We start from the raw sequence: 18,118 nt of genomic DNA, 5'->3' as shown, positions 1-18,118 counted from the left end.
TGACCTTTGACAATGTTAATATTTTATATATTACAAAATAAACTTTTGATCAAGGTTGTGAGCAGAGAGATTAAAACTGCTCTCATAGTATGGGCAAGTAAGAAGCCCAACACACAGGAAACACTGATGTGATCAAAAGGCTGCTTCAGATACTAAAAAGGTCAAATCAACCTAAATTACTAATGTCATTTTTATATAATCAGCAGTCAGCCACTAAAGTCTGTGTCTTCTGATTTACTCTCTGCAAATCTTGCAGTTGTTGAATACAAATAAAAAAAAAATTAATTTTGTTTATTTTCTGGCTCACAGCTGGACTAGCATAGAGTAACCTTGAGGAGACACCTCCATGACTGCTTTGAGAGGCCATTGACTCATTCTCTTCCCTATCCCTAGCACAGCCTTTTCTAATTTCCTCCTACTCCTGCAGTCCCTAAGGTAAGACCAGCATATTACAGGGAGTAGCAGATTTTAGAAAGCCCAGGGAAATATTCTTCAGGTTTGTACTTTTCTTTTATAAAATATTTTACTTAGTTGGTAAATGAATGCCTAAGAAAGTTGATTTTAACACTCTTAATTGTTGATTAACATCTCTAAGTGTTTGCCAAGTACTAAATCCATTCCATTGCTATTTTGCAGGTGGCTGCATGCACATGAAATGTCCTCGCCCTCAGTGCAGATTTGAGTGGTGCTGGAACTGTGGCCTGGAGTGGAACAGAACCTGCATGGGAGATCACTGGTTTGACTAGTGGTGCTGAGGACAGCCTGTGCTACTGCTGCTAAAGCTTTCATTGGGGCCAAATTCTGAACTCCTTGCTTAAGCAAAATTCCCAGAGGTTTCAGGGACCCAGGGTTCAGAAGTTGGCCTCGTTTGTTGTTTTTTTTGTTTTCTTGCATATGCAATCATACCAAAATCACATTGAAGTTATGACAAGGGGTTTAAATTCACTAAGTAAAGAGAGTTATTGTTTTAATGGACAGACTTGCTCATTGTGGTACAAAGAGGGGTAAAGTGCAACTTTCTGAACTCGTGCAGTCTGTCAGCATGGAGAGCAGACAGGGTTACCATGAGGAACTTTACTTGACATTTATAGTCAGGAATCCACAACTCTTGTGAGAGTGAGGAGCCTGCACAGTGTGTATGTGAGTGTGTGAGCATCAAGAAGAGTAGAGGATCTGCTTTTTTCTTTGACCACTTCTTTGCTCATTCAGCACAAATTTTGATTTTGAGGCAGTACTTCTTAACAGCTTTTTTGGCAAAGGGAAGACTGTGGCTCTTAAGTGTTTTCTCAGGGTTTCTTCCTAACAGGCTTTCTGTAGGGACTGGTTTTGCTTTCAAATCAAATTCCCATAGAAACATCCAGCTTTATGCCGTACTTGGGCTTGTGTATTTGTGACATACAACATGAAACCTGCCTACCTACTCATTATAGACTTTGTTACAATGGGAAGATTAGCTAAGAGTGCAGTTTCAGCTCTGTCTGTGACTGTTGCTATAGTGGTGACTGAATCCAATTAAGTGTTGTGCAAGCTAAACTCACAGGGCTTCATTTTTCCTGTACTTACGGAATACTTTGGACATGGCAAAGTGAGAAAGGAGAACACTTCTCAGGGCTTTTCTCTATCAGCTTTCTCCTAAATTGTATTAGAATATGGGTATAATTCTGAAAATGCATTTGCTGCTCTAACAGTGTGGGCACAGGGACACCTTCATTTTACAACATTAACAGAGTAAGTGAAGTTTAGTAGTATTTCCAAGCCTGAACAATTTTACTGTTTGTGATCTTTACGCTGCTGTCTTATTCTGAAATGAAATTGGTAATGTCCACATCCAACATGCCATGTAAGGATTTGCACAATTTAGTTTTGGAAAAAAAACGCACAATAAATAAAGTGGTCAAAAATTTAAACTTTTATTTCTTTTTTTTATTTGAATACAAAGTAAGGGAGTACAGAGATGTTGGGTGGGTCATGCATTGCCTTGACTTATTAAAACTCCCAGCTGAGAGGCTAGCCCTTTGATTAAAACATAATGTTAGAACAAAATAAATGCCACAGCCATGGTCTTCTTTTATCAAGTTTGAACTAATATTTTGTATGGCATGACTGTAGAGTCCTGAAAATATGGGTGTGCCTCATATCAGTACAGAGAAGGAACCTTGAGGTATTAAAAAAATCCCATGCTCACTACAAAAATATCCAATTGGTAAAAGCAGTGGAGTATTCATCTGTCTAAACTGGAAGAGACATTAAAAGTCTGAGGAAACAAGGGAATGAAGGCATGAGGTATCAAAAATGAGAGAGCAAGCTGGTAGAATTAAGAAAATGAGAAAGAAAGAAAGTGACAACAAGAAGACGATGGACATTTCCTAAAGATAATTTTCCAGTGAAAGTTTCCTGTGGCACTGGTGAACTAAAATGTATGCAGAAGTAGCTACATTGAAGTGTAGAGATGCAATTGAATGCTGCAATGTAGCTCATTTAAGTACATTATCTTAATGGGGATATTTTACTGTGAGCTCTGAATATCTTATTGTTTGATTTCCTGTACCTGGGTCTATTTTATAATTTACATGGCTTGTTGCCAACAGGCTAGGGAAAAAGTCACAAGGCTTTGATCATGTGTTATATGGGAATTCATCGCTATATTTCATGTTCAAAAACGTTCGGAATAAAAGAAGTCTGAATCTCTTTCCCATTTTTTTTAGTGTCTTTCTTACAGAGGAAGAAGAAGTTATTCACTACAAGAAAGTTTCACTGAGTTAGAGCCTGCCCTAACAAGTTAATGTTTTAATTGTTATGTAAAAACATGATTTGTGCCCCTGGATCAAGATCCATTGAAGTCAATGGACTGTAGATCAGCTCCTGTATTTCTTTCTGGCCTGGGAAGGGCAGGACAGGCATGAGTCATAAGGCTAGAATAGAAACACCTCTTTTTTGCAAGAATTTGCCAGAGAATGGGATTATGAGCATTCATCTAAGACGTATGAAATAGGACAGGAAAGAAGAATAAAGTTCCAGCATTGACTCAAAATTATCTACTTTTAGAGACTGACTTTATAGGCCTTTGTCACATAGGGTTGCTTCGCACAGGCCAGATTCACACTCTGCTAAAAACAAATGTGTATTCTACAGGTTTTAATAGAACATGTCCTGATCTTCTCTGTGTTAATGGTATATGTGTCTGTGCATACATGCACAAAGTTTGAGATGGTACAGGTTGTAAATCTGATTTCTCTTTACTCTAAGATTCTCATAATTTCCACAATTTAAAGGGCATGAAAAATCAGGATTAATGCTCTGCTGACACTGTAAAAATGCTGGAATTCCTACAGAGATGTGTGAATTAGAGATGAAATGTCCTGTACTGGCAGCTTTTTTTGCATGGAAAATGCTGTTTTAAAAAAAGATATATAAAACTTATTGAAAAAATCTATTTTGCAATTTGAAACAAACCAGAACAGAACAACCAAGTTTTCAGCGTCTAGACTGATCCTCTTATTTCGGCTCTGAAGTATCAGAGTGGAATTCACCTCATCCAAGTTTAGCTCTTTGGTTGGTTTGCTGGCTTCAGAGGCTCGCAGAGAGACCCATTGTGCATGTCTATGGTGGAGCTTGCTGAATTTGTAGTATAATTGGTCATGACTAGAGGCGTGATGGCAACAGCCCTGCCAGAGACAGGGTGTAGCTCATGACGGGACGAACAGGACCTGTTCTGTGTGCTCCTACACGCTCGTGTCTCTACTGTTGCACAGAGAGGGGAGTCTTTCTCTTTTAAAACTTGCTGAACTGGCATTGCTTGCTACCATTCATGAAGCCAGCTTTGGCAAATGCTTTCTCTGGGTTGGCACACGCGTCTCTGGAAGTGGTCCTGGGCAGCCATGGAGGGTAATGAAGAAAAACAGGACTCAAGCACAAAAAAAGAAGGAAACCAACCTGAGGGCATAAGCAGATGGAAAGTTTTCAAGAACTTGTAGGTTTATGTTCTCTACTAGCAATACACATGACATTCAACTGTATTTTCTAAGAAGGTGATTTATTATGGTGATATAAAGCAAAAAAAGAAGTCTGTATCTTTTTATCAAGGTTTGCCTTTATTAATTGAATTCTCTTTACCTTGAACCTTCTTCATCTTTCAGATTAAAACAATTACCAACTTGTTCTTGGTACTGCAATCCAGGATCCTTTAGTGTGTGTTAAATGGATTAAGTACAGGATGTATGCTGAAATATTCAATAATTATTATCATTAAAATAATAACAACAATGAAAATCTCTAATACTTAATTCCAACTGGCAGTGAAATCCAAATACCAAGTAGTTTAAGAAGAAAATACATAGTAGCTTGGTTTCTTCAAGAAAAAGTGTATCTCAAAGCTCAGAGTGAATAATAATTCAGGAGCTGTGATTTTGACTAAAATATCATTTATACATCTGCCTTCTCTCATCGCAAAATGCAAGCCAAATTATTTCATTTTAAAATGTAAGCTTTAAAAAAATCAATAAATGGCATTTCAGAAGAAACATTATGTCGCTGTTGGGAAATAATAGTTATGCTGTGAAAGAAGAGCAAGCAGTAGGGTAAGCTTTTTGCATATGAATAGTAAGATACCATCTATATTGCAAACTGGTATGGTAGCAAGCCTTTTTGCCTACAGATCTTGTAGATCATGTAAACTGAAGAAAAATGGGCATTTGTGGAGGGAAACCTGAGGCACTTGGAGGTGAGAGGCCAGATGCCAAGAGATTCTGCTGGCCTGGAAGACTGGGAAGAATTAACCCTTTGTGCCAAACTTTCTCACAGTATAAAGCATAATATCAACTCCAAAGATTGTTTAGCCCCCACAATGACTAAATTTATCTGGTTCAGTGTTTGACTAATATGGTGTCGTGGTTTAACCCCAGTTAGCAACTTAGTACCGCACAGCTGCTCACCCCTGCCATGGGATGGGGCAGAGAATCTGAAAAAGGTAAAACCCGTGGGTTGAGATAAGAACAGTTTAATAATTGAAATAAAGTAACATATAATAATAATAATAATAATTATCATCATCATCATAGAATCATAGTAATGAAAATGGGGATAACAAAAAGAGCAAAAGGAATAAAATTCAAGAGAAACAAGTGCTGCACAATACAACTGCTCACCACCCACCGACTCATGCCCAGCCCCACCCCGAGCAATGATTGGCCTCTCCCAGCCAACTCCCCACAGTTTATATACTGAGCATGATGTTCTATAGTATGGAATATCCCTTTGGCCAGTTCAGGTCAGCTGTCCTGGCAATGCTCCCTGCCAACTTCAAGTGTACTTCCTGACTGGCAGAGCATGAGAAACTGAAAAGTTCTTGGCTTAAGCACTACTTAGCAACAGCTGGAACACCAGTGTATTATCAATGTTATTCTCATACTAAATCCAAACACACAGCACTGTACCAGCTACTAGGAAAAAAATTATCTCAGCTGAAAACAGGATATATGGTGATGGCTGATGCAGAGAAACCCTACACAGAGTTAGAGCAGCAGCAGTAGCAGTAGCTCTTAACAACTAGATTTTGTTTCCAGGCAGCAAAATTCTCATGCTTCCTTCAGTTCCTCACTAAGCAACAGAAAAGCCTGAAGAAAAACGAGACAAAAGTTTCCAGGAGAAGGAAACCCTATGTCCAGTTGTTCCTGATGGTCCTTCAGCAGCCTCACCCAGATACATCTGACAGCACAGCATTGACAGCTATTCAATGAGAAGAGAAAAATGTACTACATTTTATCTGACTCAGTTAGTTTTTAAGGAAATATTTCTATCTCTAATGAGCAAATTTAGAAAAGCACCTCTCCTCTCCTTTTTTTTTTTTAAACATGTTTGTCTACTTATTCCCATTACGTTTATTTGTGTATGTGTTTTACATGTTTGCCTGTGTGGTTCCCCTTGTGTATCACTTACTGGTTTTCAGCTGTGTGTGCCTCCTCTTCAGACAGTTTAATGCTGTAGAAGTTTGTAGCTTGATTGTCCAGGAACTACTATAGTTAGTACATGCACTGAATAGGCTCTTCTCATATTCTGGGTAAGTATGTGCAAACCAGAAAAAATGTAAATGGCTTTAAGAAGCGGTAGGGTAGGCAAGTTGAGAGAAGTTCATTTAATCATACAGAGAATAATATTTAATGTAGTGGTTTCCATATCTGTAGAAAGATTTTCTTTTTAGAAATCAGATCATATGCCATTTCATTTTTCTTCATTATTATTAATAGCGCACTTTTCTTTGCTTTTTATTTGTTTTTCTTGTCTGTGTCTCCATTTTTCTGAATAATGGAGTAATGATTCTATGCCAGTAGATAAAATATGCAGCACGACATCACCTGTTACATTACTTTTTGGCTTTTAGCCCTAGAATGCTTGAGGAATTCACATAATCCGTGTTGGCAGGGAAGTGCCATTATCTGTATTCTACAGTCAAGAAATTTACTCCAGAGAGCACAGCCCGACTACATGGAGGCAACAGCTCAAATGCACATTGTCCCTTTCTTCACAACTGGGGAAATCTGGCTGCACCAAAGTGGAGGCCACCTGCATGCTGGGATGGTGATGACACAGGCTCAGGGAAGCAGGAAGCAAATTTGAAGTTTAAGGTCCAGAGGACACCAGTCTGACATTAGGGACACAAACAAATAATTTTTTAAAAGGTAGGATTTTCTGTGGCCTAAAGGAGAGTGATCTAACCTGACATCATTAACAACCACTGGGAATTTTACTGCTGGCTTCACTGGGGAAAGGCTAATTTAGAGACTCTGAAAACACCACTTACTTCAACATTTTAGCAGTGCATAGGAGATCTCTGGGAGAATTTTATGTCCCAGTTTCCTCTTTATCTCTTTGTTAGTTGAATATGTCATCTACAAAACACATTCATGCCCACTCTCTCCACCTTGTTTTAGTGCAAACTAAAATCCCTCAAGCAGTGATGTCATATATGTTTTAAAAACCTTTAGTTAAGTACCATCTGAAGCAACAGACTGTACACTTATTCTTACTTGGTACATGATTGTATTGTCTGCTTCATAAAAAGTAATCCTGACAGCCTGCCAATTACAGCTTCTGGTTACCAGGTCAAAAACTGGTTGGATGAAGACTTAAGTAATGATCAAAAGGTAGTGCCAAAACAGAAAGCAGCAATCAATACAATGAAATAGTATTCAGACACTTCTTCTGTTAGGGCGAATATAATGTTTTTCTTGGTATGGATGCTAAATGCTCCTGAACAGGTCCGACCAACTGCATTTGTTTATGCCTGGAAGCTAAACCTGGAAAGCCCTGCACTGTGCTTTTCCAAAATAAAGAGATCAAAATATGGTAAAAGGGTTTGAAATTTTTAATGAATATCTGAAGTCCATGTGTTCCACAGCTGTTGGAGTTAAAAACCATAAAAAACAAACTACCTCACTAAACTACACTGACATTTTTCAAGTGCCCAGTAAAACAACAAATGCCAGGTTTTCTTTTCATTTTTTAAATCTGCTTCTCAAAGGCCAGAATGACTGTGATATTTACATTAAACTCAGTCAGTTAATGAAGCTGAAATCAATTCTGATTCAAGCTTCCAAGTTTTAGTGGTGATATAACTGAATCTAACATTTCACCAAAATGTTACTCAGGCTTTGCTTAGCAAATATTAAGGTGCTTATTTTCTGATCACTTAGGTCCTTATTTTATTTCAAAAGGACAATAATCAAGGATATTCCTATTGCATTGTTCTGTTGGATTTTACAGGAAGCAAACATAGGTTTCAAACCAGTGCTAGCAATAAGCTCCTGCGTGGTAGGATATCTCCTCCTGAACTAGTGATCTCTTCTCGGTGACATTTACTGTGCACAAATTAAAAACAATCAGTGGCATTTCACTTTCAGTCCTCTATAATGTGTGAGTTTCAGGGTAGAACTGAATAAATAAAAATATAAAGCCAAGTCTACACCACAGAAAGCCTACTTTTCTAGCTGTTCCAGTACAGTTATAGCATGGACCTATCTGATAAAGTACATCAGATTGGTAGACCACTGCATTATACAAAATTAGCTGTAGATTAGCAAATTTACATATTTATGTATGCGATTATACTGGACTATTTTTTTAAGGTTTTTGTCAGTCTAGAAAACTCATAAGGCCCTTCCCTCCTCAGGAAGGGCTCATTTCAATCCATCTTTGTGATGGGTGATGGCTAGGGCAGTCCAGCTGCTCACACATCAACTGTATCATCATCTGGGTTAGCTGGGATGTAGATTGCTTTAATACTTGGAACTTGATATTTGTAAGCACTCAGCTTCCACTTGGGAACCCAAAAAAGGCCAGGTAGTCAAAAGTCATCATCAGATGTACTTTTAAAAAAATACCTTCCTTCAGTGTCTAAGCAAAGGTAGGGCACATACATAAAAAAGAACAGTTGAAACTTTTCTCTGATTCTGAATGCTGAGCAGTATGGGAAAATCAATACATTTTCTTCTTCAAAAACCAAAAAAGTCTATGATCCAGAGCCCTTTGTAATGACTGTACCCAGCATCGCTTTTCTGTTATGTTTCCAGCAAACAGTATAAACATCATAGTATTTTGCCAGTTATGTTTATTTAGACATTTGTTATAGATTGTAAAAGGCCTTAGCAGAGCTTTAGCAAGTCTCAGATAAATGTTGTATACTTACGTAGCACTGCTTGGTCCAAAGAAAAATTATGTTTCTTACTGCTTCACCCCACTATGGAAGAGAGCAATATTTTTACAAGCAGTTAAGCCTTGACAGATAAGATGATCTTATGAGGTCCCTTCATATATGTTCCTACAGCATTGTGTTCACCTACTCCCAAATGAAAATTCCAACTTTGAGAACTATTCAATGAATTATTTAATTGCTTGCAGGAAGAAAGAGAGATCCAGAAACCTTTCCTATTAATGCAGTTGTCTCAGATCCAGAAGCTTTCTTTGCTGGTCAATGCCATTACCACACAGATCTTTCTACCAGGAGGTTTTATCAGGAGGTTTTTCTAATACTTAACACTACCTAATTTCTTTACTTTTTAAGCTATTAAGATCTCAGGATTAGAAAGGACTTATGGTTTGTTGTGTCCAGCCTACCATCACAGGTACCTTGTTATGTAAGTCTTCCCATGAATTTACAGAGTGCCATGGCAAGCAATTTTTAAGTCCCATTTGCTTTCATGACAAAGCAATTCTGCCATATGATCCCAGATGCTAGGGTTTAGAAACCTTTCCATGCCAAGGTATTAATGGTCACCTTATAATTATTTATCATTATATCAATATAATTTGTAACTTTAAGGTTTTTGTTTTCCTGTTTATGTTTCTTGTTCCCTTTGTTCCCTGATTGGTTGGAGAAGACAGCAATCATATTTCCACTTCACTTGTTTTATTAGGCTTAATAGGCTACGCTTAAAAGCTTGAATAAACATTTCTCTAAACATCCTAGAATCAAGAATAAGTGATGGACTTTGGCATAGGATGCAAGTGTGGTTGCTCCACTGCCTTCTGTGGCATTTATGCTTCCATGTCTCTAGTGGAACCACTCCTGACCATGCCAGATCACAACATGTTGTTCACAGAGATGTCATGCTGGCAATTCATAATCATCGTACAATTGTCCATCTCACCCAAAACCTTCTTCATCTCGTTTCCAAATGATGCTCTTCTGATTTAGGAGGTGTCTACACTTTCTTTCTGACATAATTTTTCTTGGTTTCTGCATTTATACAGTTCTAGATGACTGCTGCTGTGCATCTCAGGATACAGGCAAGTTACTGTGAGCTAGTAAGGATCCTGTGGTAATCACCTCTATGTGTATTTGTATTCTGTTAAAAATGTTTTTTCCACATGCTACAAGGACATTTTTTTTTACTACTTTACAGTACTGTAAATCTGCTATGTTCAATGAATTTGGGTTTGAATACCTCCAGTGTGGCAACTTATTTAATTGTTTGCCAAACATGCTTCAGTTCTTTATCCATTGAGGTTCATCTATACTGCTATTGGTATAACTCACATAGATGTAGATTAATGTTGACCCTGTCCAGCAATTAAGTACTCACCCAAATGCTCACTCCCACACCCAGCAGGATGGGGGAGAGAGTAGGAAGAGCAAAAGCAAGAAAAAACCCTCATCAGTCAAGTTAAAGACAGTTTAATAACTGAAGGTATGAAAAAACTAATAATAGCGATACAAAAGCAATCACTCAGCACCTTCCACAAGCAGATGGATGTTCAGCCAGTCTCTGAGCAATGGCTACTTTAGAAAGACAGCCTCTCAGGTTTTATTGATGGGCATGATATTAAATGGATTGGAATATTGACTTGGTCAATTCAGGTCAACTGCCCTAGCTGTGTCTCCTCCCAGCCTCTTGCCCACCCCTGACTTACTTACTGGGAAAAATAGAATGAGTGGGAAAAATAGAAAGCCTCAATGCTCTGCAAGCTCTGTTCAGCATCAGATAAAACACTAGTGTGTTATCAACACTGTTTTAGTCCCAAATACAAAATACAGCACCATACTGGCTGCTATTAGGAAAATTAGGTCTGTACCAGCCAGACCCAGTACAAACAGTTTGCTTTACGCTGGCTGGTACAGGATACTGCTACACATGTGGTCATGGCACTATGCATCACCTCCCACCTTGGGTCCATAACTGCTCGGATGCCTAACAAGGGTCGAACTAATGATTAAGACTTTTTTCCTCAGCGCGAGTACTAACAGGTTTTCTGTACTTGACTGGCAGCCTACTTTTATAAATTTATTACCTCTGAGATTTCTTTGACTTGGCAAAACCTGGTTGAAATTGGCTAACTTTGAAAAGCTTCTGTGGGAGGACTGACAGACAGCTGCACAGACACAAATGGGGACAGCAAGGAAGGTAGGCCAAGACCCGAGTAGCTACATGAAATTCTCACCGAGATACGGGGGAGTGTGAAGTAAAGTCAGAGAGATAAAGCTAAGGAAGCTAAACAGACTCATTTTGTCATTAAATGATGGTTACACAAAGCATTAAGCATTCCCAGTCCAGTCTTAATTTCTACTATAAATTGAGATCAGAAGTTCCCTATTACCTTAAGGGGAAAATTATTGCATAAATTTGGATAGGTGGCTGTGATAAATGGATTATCATATACCCACCCCACTGCCTCTTTTGGGGCTGTACAGGAAGCACGGAGACGTTTGGTGGATTCAACCCAAAAGCTGGGTCTTGTCCTGTGGTGTTATTGAGTGATGTTTCTACCAACTCTGTCTCATGGGGAGAACAAGGTTGGCATTAATTAAAACACATCAGTGATGAAAATTATAGAAATTATCTGATTCATTTTCACCAAGTGTATGCCTGTTTCTGACTTGACTACAGATGAAGTTTGAAGCAATCACACTCCTAACTCGGATATGTCTGTTAAAAATCTCGAGTTGGTGGGACAACACCGGCAGCAGCCTGCCTGCTTTTGGCTACTGTTTGAAGATCACCAGGACACAGGCAGCTGCACCTCCCAGCTCTCCAGGGAGGACATTCAAGGCACAGCTGACTACAGTCAAAGTGTTTTCTGTAGTGGCACTAGCCAAGTGATACATGGATTACAGAACCAACCTTCTCACTTCATGCTGCTTCAAAGTATGTAACACTCAGGGGAGAGATGAGAGAAGGAAAAGCATAAAGGTGGCTTTCAGTGATCTTCAGTCTGACAGATTCCAGGCTGGGCCCATTTGTCAGCAAGGAGGGAATAGAAAGAGCTTCCAGAGGGAATTATAATGCGTTTTTATCAGTAAGTGCCAGTGTTTGAAATACTGCCACATAATCACATCCTTGTATTATCCTATTTAGTTTAACATCTTGGGAATTTTTAAAAGTATATTTTGCTTGGTTTTTATTGAAATCATTGTACTATGGTGATTAGCAAAATATAAACTATATTGCTAGATAATAACTTTAAAAAAATTAAATGGAACACATTTTAAAAGAATGTGTTCCACTCTTTATTGCAGTATCTAAGAAAACTGAAGTTAAAAGAGTATTTTGCCTTTTCTGTCATTTATGCACGTTTAAGCATTTTACCCAGAATCTTGTCTTAGACCACTAAGTAGGGACTAAATAAATTGCATTTTATAGACATTGAGGAGAATATTAAGAAGGTATAGCAGGTATGATTTTACCCTCATATGCTTCTTGGAGCATATACTACTCTATAGCATGGATAGAAATCTCATTTCTTTATCACAGGGTCACAGAATCACAGAATATGCTGAGTTGGAAGGGACCCATAAGGATCATTGAATCCAACCTTTAGCCCTGCACAGGACCATCCCCAAGAGTCACACTATGTGCCTGAGGGTGTCGTCCAAACGCTTCTTGAACGCTGTCAGGCTGGTGCTGTGACTCCTTCCCTGAGGAGCCTGTTCCAGCACTCAACCACCTTTTTCTAATATCCAACCTAAACCTCCCCTGACAAAATTTCAGGCCATTCCCTCGGATCCTATCACTGGTCACCACAGATCAGTGTCTGCCCCTCCTCTTCCCTTCACGAGGAAGTTGTAGATTATGATGAGGTCTCCCCTCAGTCTCCTCCAGACTGAACAGATCAAGTGACCTCAGCCACTCCTCATATAGCCTCCCCTCAAGGCCCTTCACCATTTTTGTTACCCTCCTTTGGACACTCTCTAAGAGCGTAATGCCTTTCTTACATTGTGGTGCCCAAAACTGCACACCATATTCAGGGTAAGGCTGCACCAGCGCAGAGCAGAGAAGGACAATTCCCCCCCGCCTCGACCGGCTGGTGATGCTTTGCCTGATGCCCCCCAGGACAAGGTTGGCCCTCCTGGCTGTCAGGGCACTGCTGACTCATATTCAACTTTCCATTAACCAGGACACCCAGGTCCCTTTCTGCAGCACTGCTTTCCAACATCTCATTCCCCAGTCTGTATGTACATCCAGGGTTGCCCCATTCCAGGTGCAGAATCTGGCACTTTTCCTTGTTGAACTTCATATGGTTGGTGATTGCCCAGTCCTATAATTTGTCGAGGTCTCTCTGCAGGGCCTTCTTGCATTTGAGGGGGTCAACAGCTCCTCCTAGTTTTGTATCATCTGCAAATTTGCTTAGTATCCCTTCCAGTCCTGTGTCCAAGTCATTTATAAAGATGTTGAAGAGCACAGGGCCTAAGATGGAGCCCTGTGGAACCCCACTAGTGACAAGTCACCAGTCTGATGTCATCCCATTCTAGATTACCCTCTGTGCTCCACCTGTAAGCCAATTGCTCATCCACCACATGATAGGAAGGAATAAAAAAAATCTCCTAAACTCTTTCACAGGATTTTTTTTTTCAGAAAGAAAACAAAAACCACTTCACTGGTCAGGAAATTATTTAAAAACATATACAACATTTTAGCAAATGGCAGCACCACCACATAATTGGCTTCAGTGCACCCACTCTGCAGACAGCAATGGCTTGTCAGAAACCATTTCTCCAAAACAGGCTTTAATGTTTCTGGACACCCTAAGACTTCCATACTCTGAGAGCAAAGATAATAATATTAAAATCTTTGCTTGTAGCTATAGATCTTGTGCAGTTCATTCATGTTCTACTTTAGTGAGAAAGGAAAAAGTAATCTTTTTATGTACAACTTTGTCCTTCTGTTACTTCCTAGTTATAGACATTGCAAATCTTGAATTGCAAACTTCATAAATGGTGGTACCAGATGCCTACTGAACTACCACAAATACAGGAATAACACTTCAGTCATGATTCATTCTTTGAATCAACCGTTTTGATGTCTTTGCATCAACAATGAACATTTTTATAAACACGTCAACCAACACAGGAAATTAAGAACATTGGAATGTGCATTCTGACCTTCATCTGATGACTTGCAACGGCTTGAGCAAAATGCATTAATGTCTATTTGCAGAAACCTCCGGCAGAATTATTCTGTGACAAAATATCTCCTTCTGTACTACATTGCTGAGGAGCAACAGTTGCTCCAAATATTATTCAGAATTTCTCATTTAATAGCAAAAAAAAGCAAACAAACCAACCCTAGTAGATACTTTGGCTTCAGTTTTAGCTTCTTATTACCTTAAATAAACAAACAAGCACGTTGTAATTTCGTCAAGAACTGAGTCTTGAAGAGTGAGCAGTGGTAGGAAATTTCAGTTTGAAAGTCGAGAATTGTCTAGGGTTGTAAACCATTGGAAGAGCTTTGCTATAAAGGAGAGTATTAGGCATGCTTTTTCTTTTTGCTGTCAAAATCTCTTAGACCTGGACACTGTAGTTTTCATTAATTACACTACTAGCTATTATGTCTAAGGGACAGTGTTTTGACCCTGTACACACAAATGGCTGGGTTATCAAATGTCATGTATTACAGTAGAGAGGAAGCTGTTAAGTAGGATGATAAAACAGTTTTATCATCTTTTGTCTGCTGCTGTTCAGGTTGCCCCTGCATACTTCAGTCTTTGCCAGCCAGGAGTGCTGGGCATTATGACTGATAGAGGCTGCACACCAGGATTTATGGGACCAGACACTATACAAAAGGTAATGGAAAAACTGCACTTGCAGAACAATATCTGGACTTAATGACACATCCCTCTCCCACTGACAATCCAGATTCCTTCTCTTTGAACTTGATATTAAGTTCATTCTACATCTCTCTGGTGAGAACCTAACTCATCCCAGATGATGACTACCATGTTCCTACACACCTTTCTTGGGAAAGGGGGGGGAAAGGAGGGCATTTAGAAGAAGCACAAATATGCTGACTGTAGGATTAAACAGGAAACCTTGGGTCACAGAGGCTGGGGAAAAACCACCACCTAAAAGACCAGACAAGATCCATTGTCCTGATCTCCCCCAGCAGGATGTAGAGAGACTTTGCATGATGCTATCGGATATCCCATTGTTTTCTCCTTCCCTGTGTAAATCCTTCTTTCGGGTAAAGCTGACCACCCTTCCCCAGTATAACCCTGCTTACTGGAAATATCAAATCCTTTTTCCCCCAAATGTAAATACTGGATCCGAGAAATGTAAATCCCTTTTTTCCTTTATGTCACCCCTCTTACTGGAAATGCTAATAGATTGTGGAAACCCCTGTTTGGAATAACCCTGCCTCCTCATTAGCATGTAAGCCCCTGAGACCCTTAAATAGCACTTGCATGTTCAATAAATGATTCCAGTTTTTGCCCCCATAGCTGGGATCATGATAGCTTTGTTAGATCGTTACACTCTCCCCCATCCTTAGGAGAAGAGTTGCCTATTGGAAGTCAGTCACTGTACCTTTCATACCTTTCTGCATAGATCCGATGTCAGCAAGGACATCCTTGGATGTCAGCAAACATCCTCTGAAGAATTTTGCTGAAGTGGCTGAAGACACTACTGTGCCTCTCTGCCCTTCTTCTGTTACTTGCCTTATTCCAATGAACAGTTAGCATAGATCACCTTTGGGGGTGATTTTGTTGAAAATTTGTCCTATGCCTTGGAGCAGTTAAGGCACGGGCACATGTTGTTCCTTTATCTTCTATAGGATTAATAACCCAAGAGGATAGGAAGGGCAGCTATGAGACCAATAACATCTGAAAATACTCCTGCAAGATTTGCCAGAGTCTGTGTGCTGAAAAGCTCCCCAGCTACAGTGGCAAAGCACAGTTAAAAGGCCACAGTCTCCTCTAGTGTAAACCAGTACCTAGTGTCACAGAAACTATATATTTATCAGTAAATAAATATTCAGCCATCATAAGGCAAGGTTCCCTACACTTTACATGCAACTGGCCTGCATGTCAGGCCAGTCCAAAGCTTCCCTCTATGGAGCTGCAGGTCAATCCCATTCCCACCTGCCCCAAATCATCCCCCAAGGAGCTGCCACAACCTTCCCAAAAGTAATTTGCAGTCACTCAGGTAGTGAGCTGAACACAACGTTAAAGAATTCTGCTCTTGTCTAATTAAGATAATGCAATCAATTGGTCCACAAATACTTAGGAATCTTCTTAATAACTCTATTTTTATCAGCTTGAGTGCCAGATGTGGTAGTGTGAGGTAATCATCAGTGATATTTGAATTCAGGGAAGTTTTAGCTTACTGTGTTTTTGCTCATTAGCATTTGCTCCCTGGTAACTCACTCCCTCTGCCATTACTCTGCTGGCTCCTATTTGCTGATAGCATCCAAATAATTTTCTTGAAATTACTTTAAAAGTAATGATGGCCATGCTTCCAAAAATACTCTTAATAACCAGCTTCTAGGCACAATTTCAGGATACAGGAAACTAAAAGGAAAAAAAGAAATAAACTTGAATTACTTTTAAGAAAAAAAAAATTGACCAAGAAGGTTTTCCAGAACTACTTTCCTGTGGGAAGAGGCATCTTGACTATTTGTTTGCCTTCATTTTCTAATTTAGAAATGGCCTTTGGATTCCCAAAAATATTTAGAATAAAATAGTTCATTTATAAATTAAACAACCTCTGCTGCTGAAGCTTGTCATTTGTTGCCCCTATTTACCTGTGGAATAGTATTAGTAATATTTTAGCCGTTCTTACAAAGCCTTATTGTGCTTCATATTGTCTAGCATTATAGAAGAAGACTGTTCATACCCTTAAGGTGTCATGACCCAGATGGCTGGTATTTCCTCCCTCCCACCTCACTTCTGTGACCTCTACTGTCGTAACAGCCACAGTCAAAGGGCAAGTTACTCTCAGAGACACATCATATTTCCACAAGGTCCTACTCCATTAAAAGAAGAGCTGAAACTCAATGGCAAAATCCACAAAATGCTATGAAAGCAGCTGGACTCCTCTAGTTGTGATACACAGTGATTCAGCACAGGAGCCCAGGAGCTGCTTTTGGCTGTTGGATGAAGCATACCACTCTGTGCAGAAGTCTATACCATGAGCTTGTGCAAACATCACTTTTTTTTCACATGATGGAGATTCCTGAACATGCAGAGAATTGCTGTTTGAAAGTTCATGTGTCTTGGTAAGTGAATGTAACACTGACTGTAAGATCCTTACACTGCACTAAACTGAGCATTGGCAAAACCCCTTGCCTTTGTAGAAGCTTTAATAATTTCAAGTGGATTTGTGGAAAGTCCCCTAGGCACAACTCAGTGCAGGAGGGTCCACTTAGGATTGCAATCATTTGACCCATGCCAATGAATGGGTTTTGGTTTTAATTTCTTTGGCTAAATTATGTATTTGAAGTAAGAGAGGAAAAAAAAGCATTTCATACCTGCCAGGTAGAAAGTTTTCCCTCTGGCAAAAGACTTTTTAACCAGTTGTCATGATGATATCACACTGCCTGATGTAGGTCTTGGAACAGTGCTAGTATGAGGTGGAGATTTTTCAGCCATGGGTTTGGTATTCTATCTGTGTTGAAAAAAACAATTTTTTTTAATTTATTTTTTTGTTTCTGATTCCCCTTATGAAGAAAAAGGGACAGGAAAATAAGACATCAGGACAGAAGAGGCATTTCCAGTGTATAAACAAACTCAGACTCTGAGGTCACTGATGTCTCAAATGCTACAAGTCACTGGGGGTGGCAAGAGAAAGAAATGCTTAGGGAGCCAGCTGCAGCCCTCTGTCTCCAAGGAGCAGTTGTTGATGAGATGCTCTTATTAATGAAATGCAATTGCTCACTGCTGTCGATTTACTGCAGTTAGTGTAGCCAGTTCTGATTCATGCTACCATTAGGGATACCATGCCTAGGAGGGTTTGTTGTTTACATTGATTCAAAAAAGGTGTGAAAAGCAGTAGATTCAGAGTGCTTACATAGACTGTCTTGTGGCTGAATTGCCAGGTGACTGACTGACAGTTCCCAGAGCTCAGTTTCCTGGACCACTGATTGTTAGTCATCTGGGAGTTGATGAGTAAGAAATTATATTAGCTATGTTATTCAGATTGGGAAAAATATTAATCAGTATAGTTTGTAGGACTGATAACATACTGCTAGCATGGGAGTGATCATACAAATAAAATACTGTCAAATCACTCTGAGAATAGTTGTTAAACCTGCTTCAAACAGCTGGGGCTGAGCTCAAGAGCTGGTAAGGACACGGGCTCACCAGGCTGTGTGTGTGCACAAGCCTTTTTTTGTTAACATTGGTGGCTTGAGGTTGG

General features: G+C 39.5%; 1 protein-coding gene across 1 annotated transcript in view; it reads left to right on the top strand.

Annotated features, from left to right (window-relative positions):
• The window catches only part of PRKN (parkin RBR E3 ubiquitin protein ligase), a 575,237-nt gene extending 572,547 nt beyond the window's left edge, over nt 1-2,690 (top strand). The window contains exon 13 of the mRNA XM_018077346.2: nt 637-2,690. Within this exon, the coding sequence (XP_017932835.1) occupies nt 637-746 (110 nt within the window). The 3' untranslated portion in view covers nt 747-2,690. The remainder of the gene's footprint in view (nt 1-636) is intronic.
• The last annotated feature ends 15,428 nt before the right edge of the window (nt 2,691-18,118 follow it).

This window comes from Manacus vitellinus, unplaced genomic scaffold (genome assembly GCF_001715985.3).
Source record: "Manacus vitellinus isolate BGI_N305 unplaced genomic scaffold, ASM171598v3 scaffold_37_pilon, whole genome shotgun sequence".
NCBI classification, from domain to species: Eukaryota; Metazoa; Chordata; class Aves; order Passeriformes; family Pipridae; genus Manacus; species Manacus vitellinus.
Note: the sequence above shows the minus strand (reverse complement) of the source record. Positions and strands in the feature narration are given on the sequence as shown.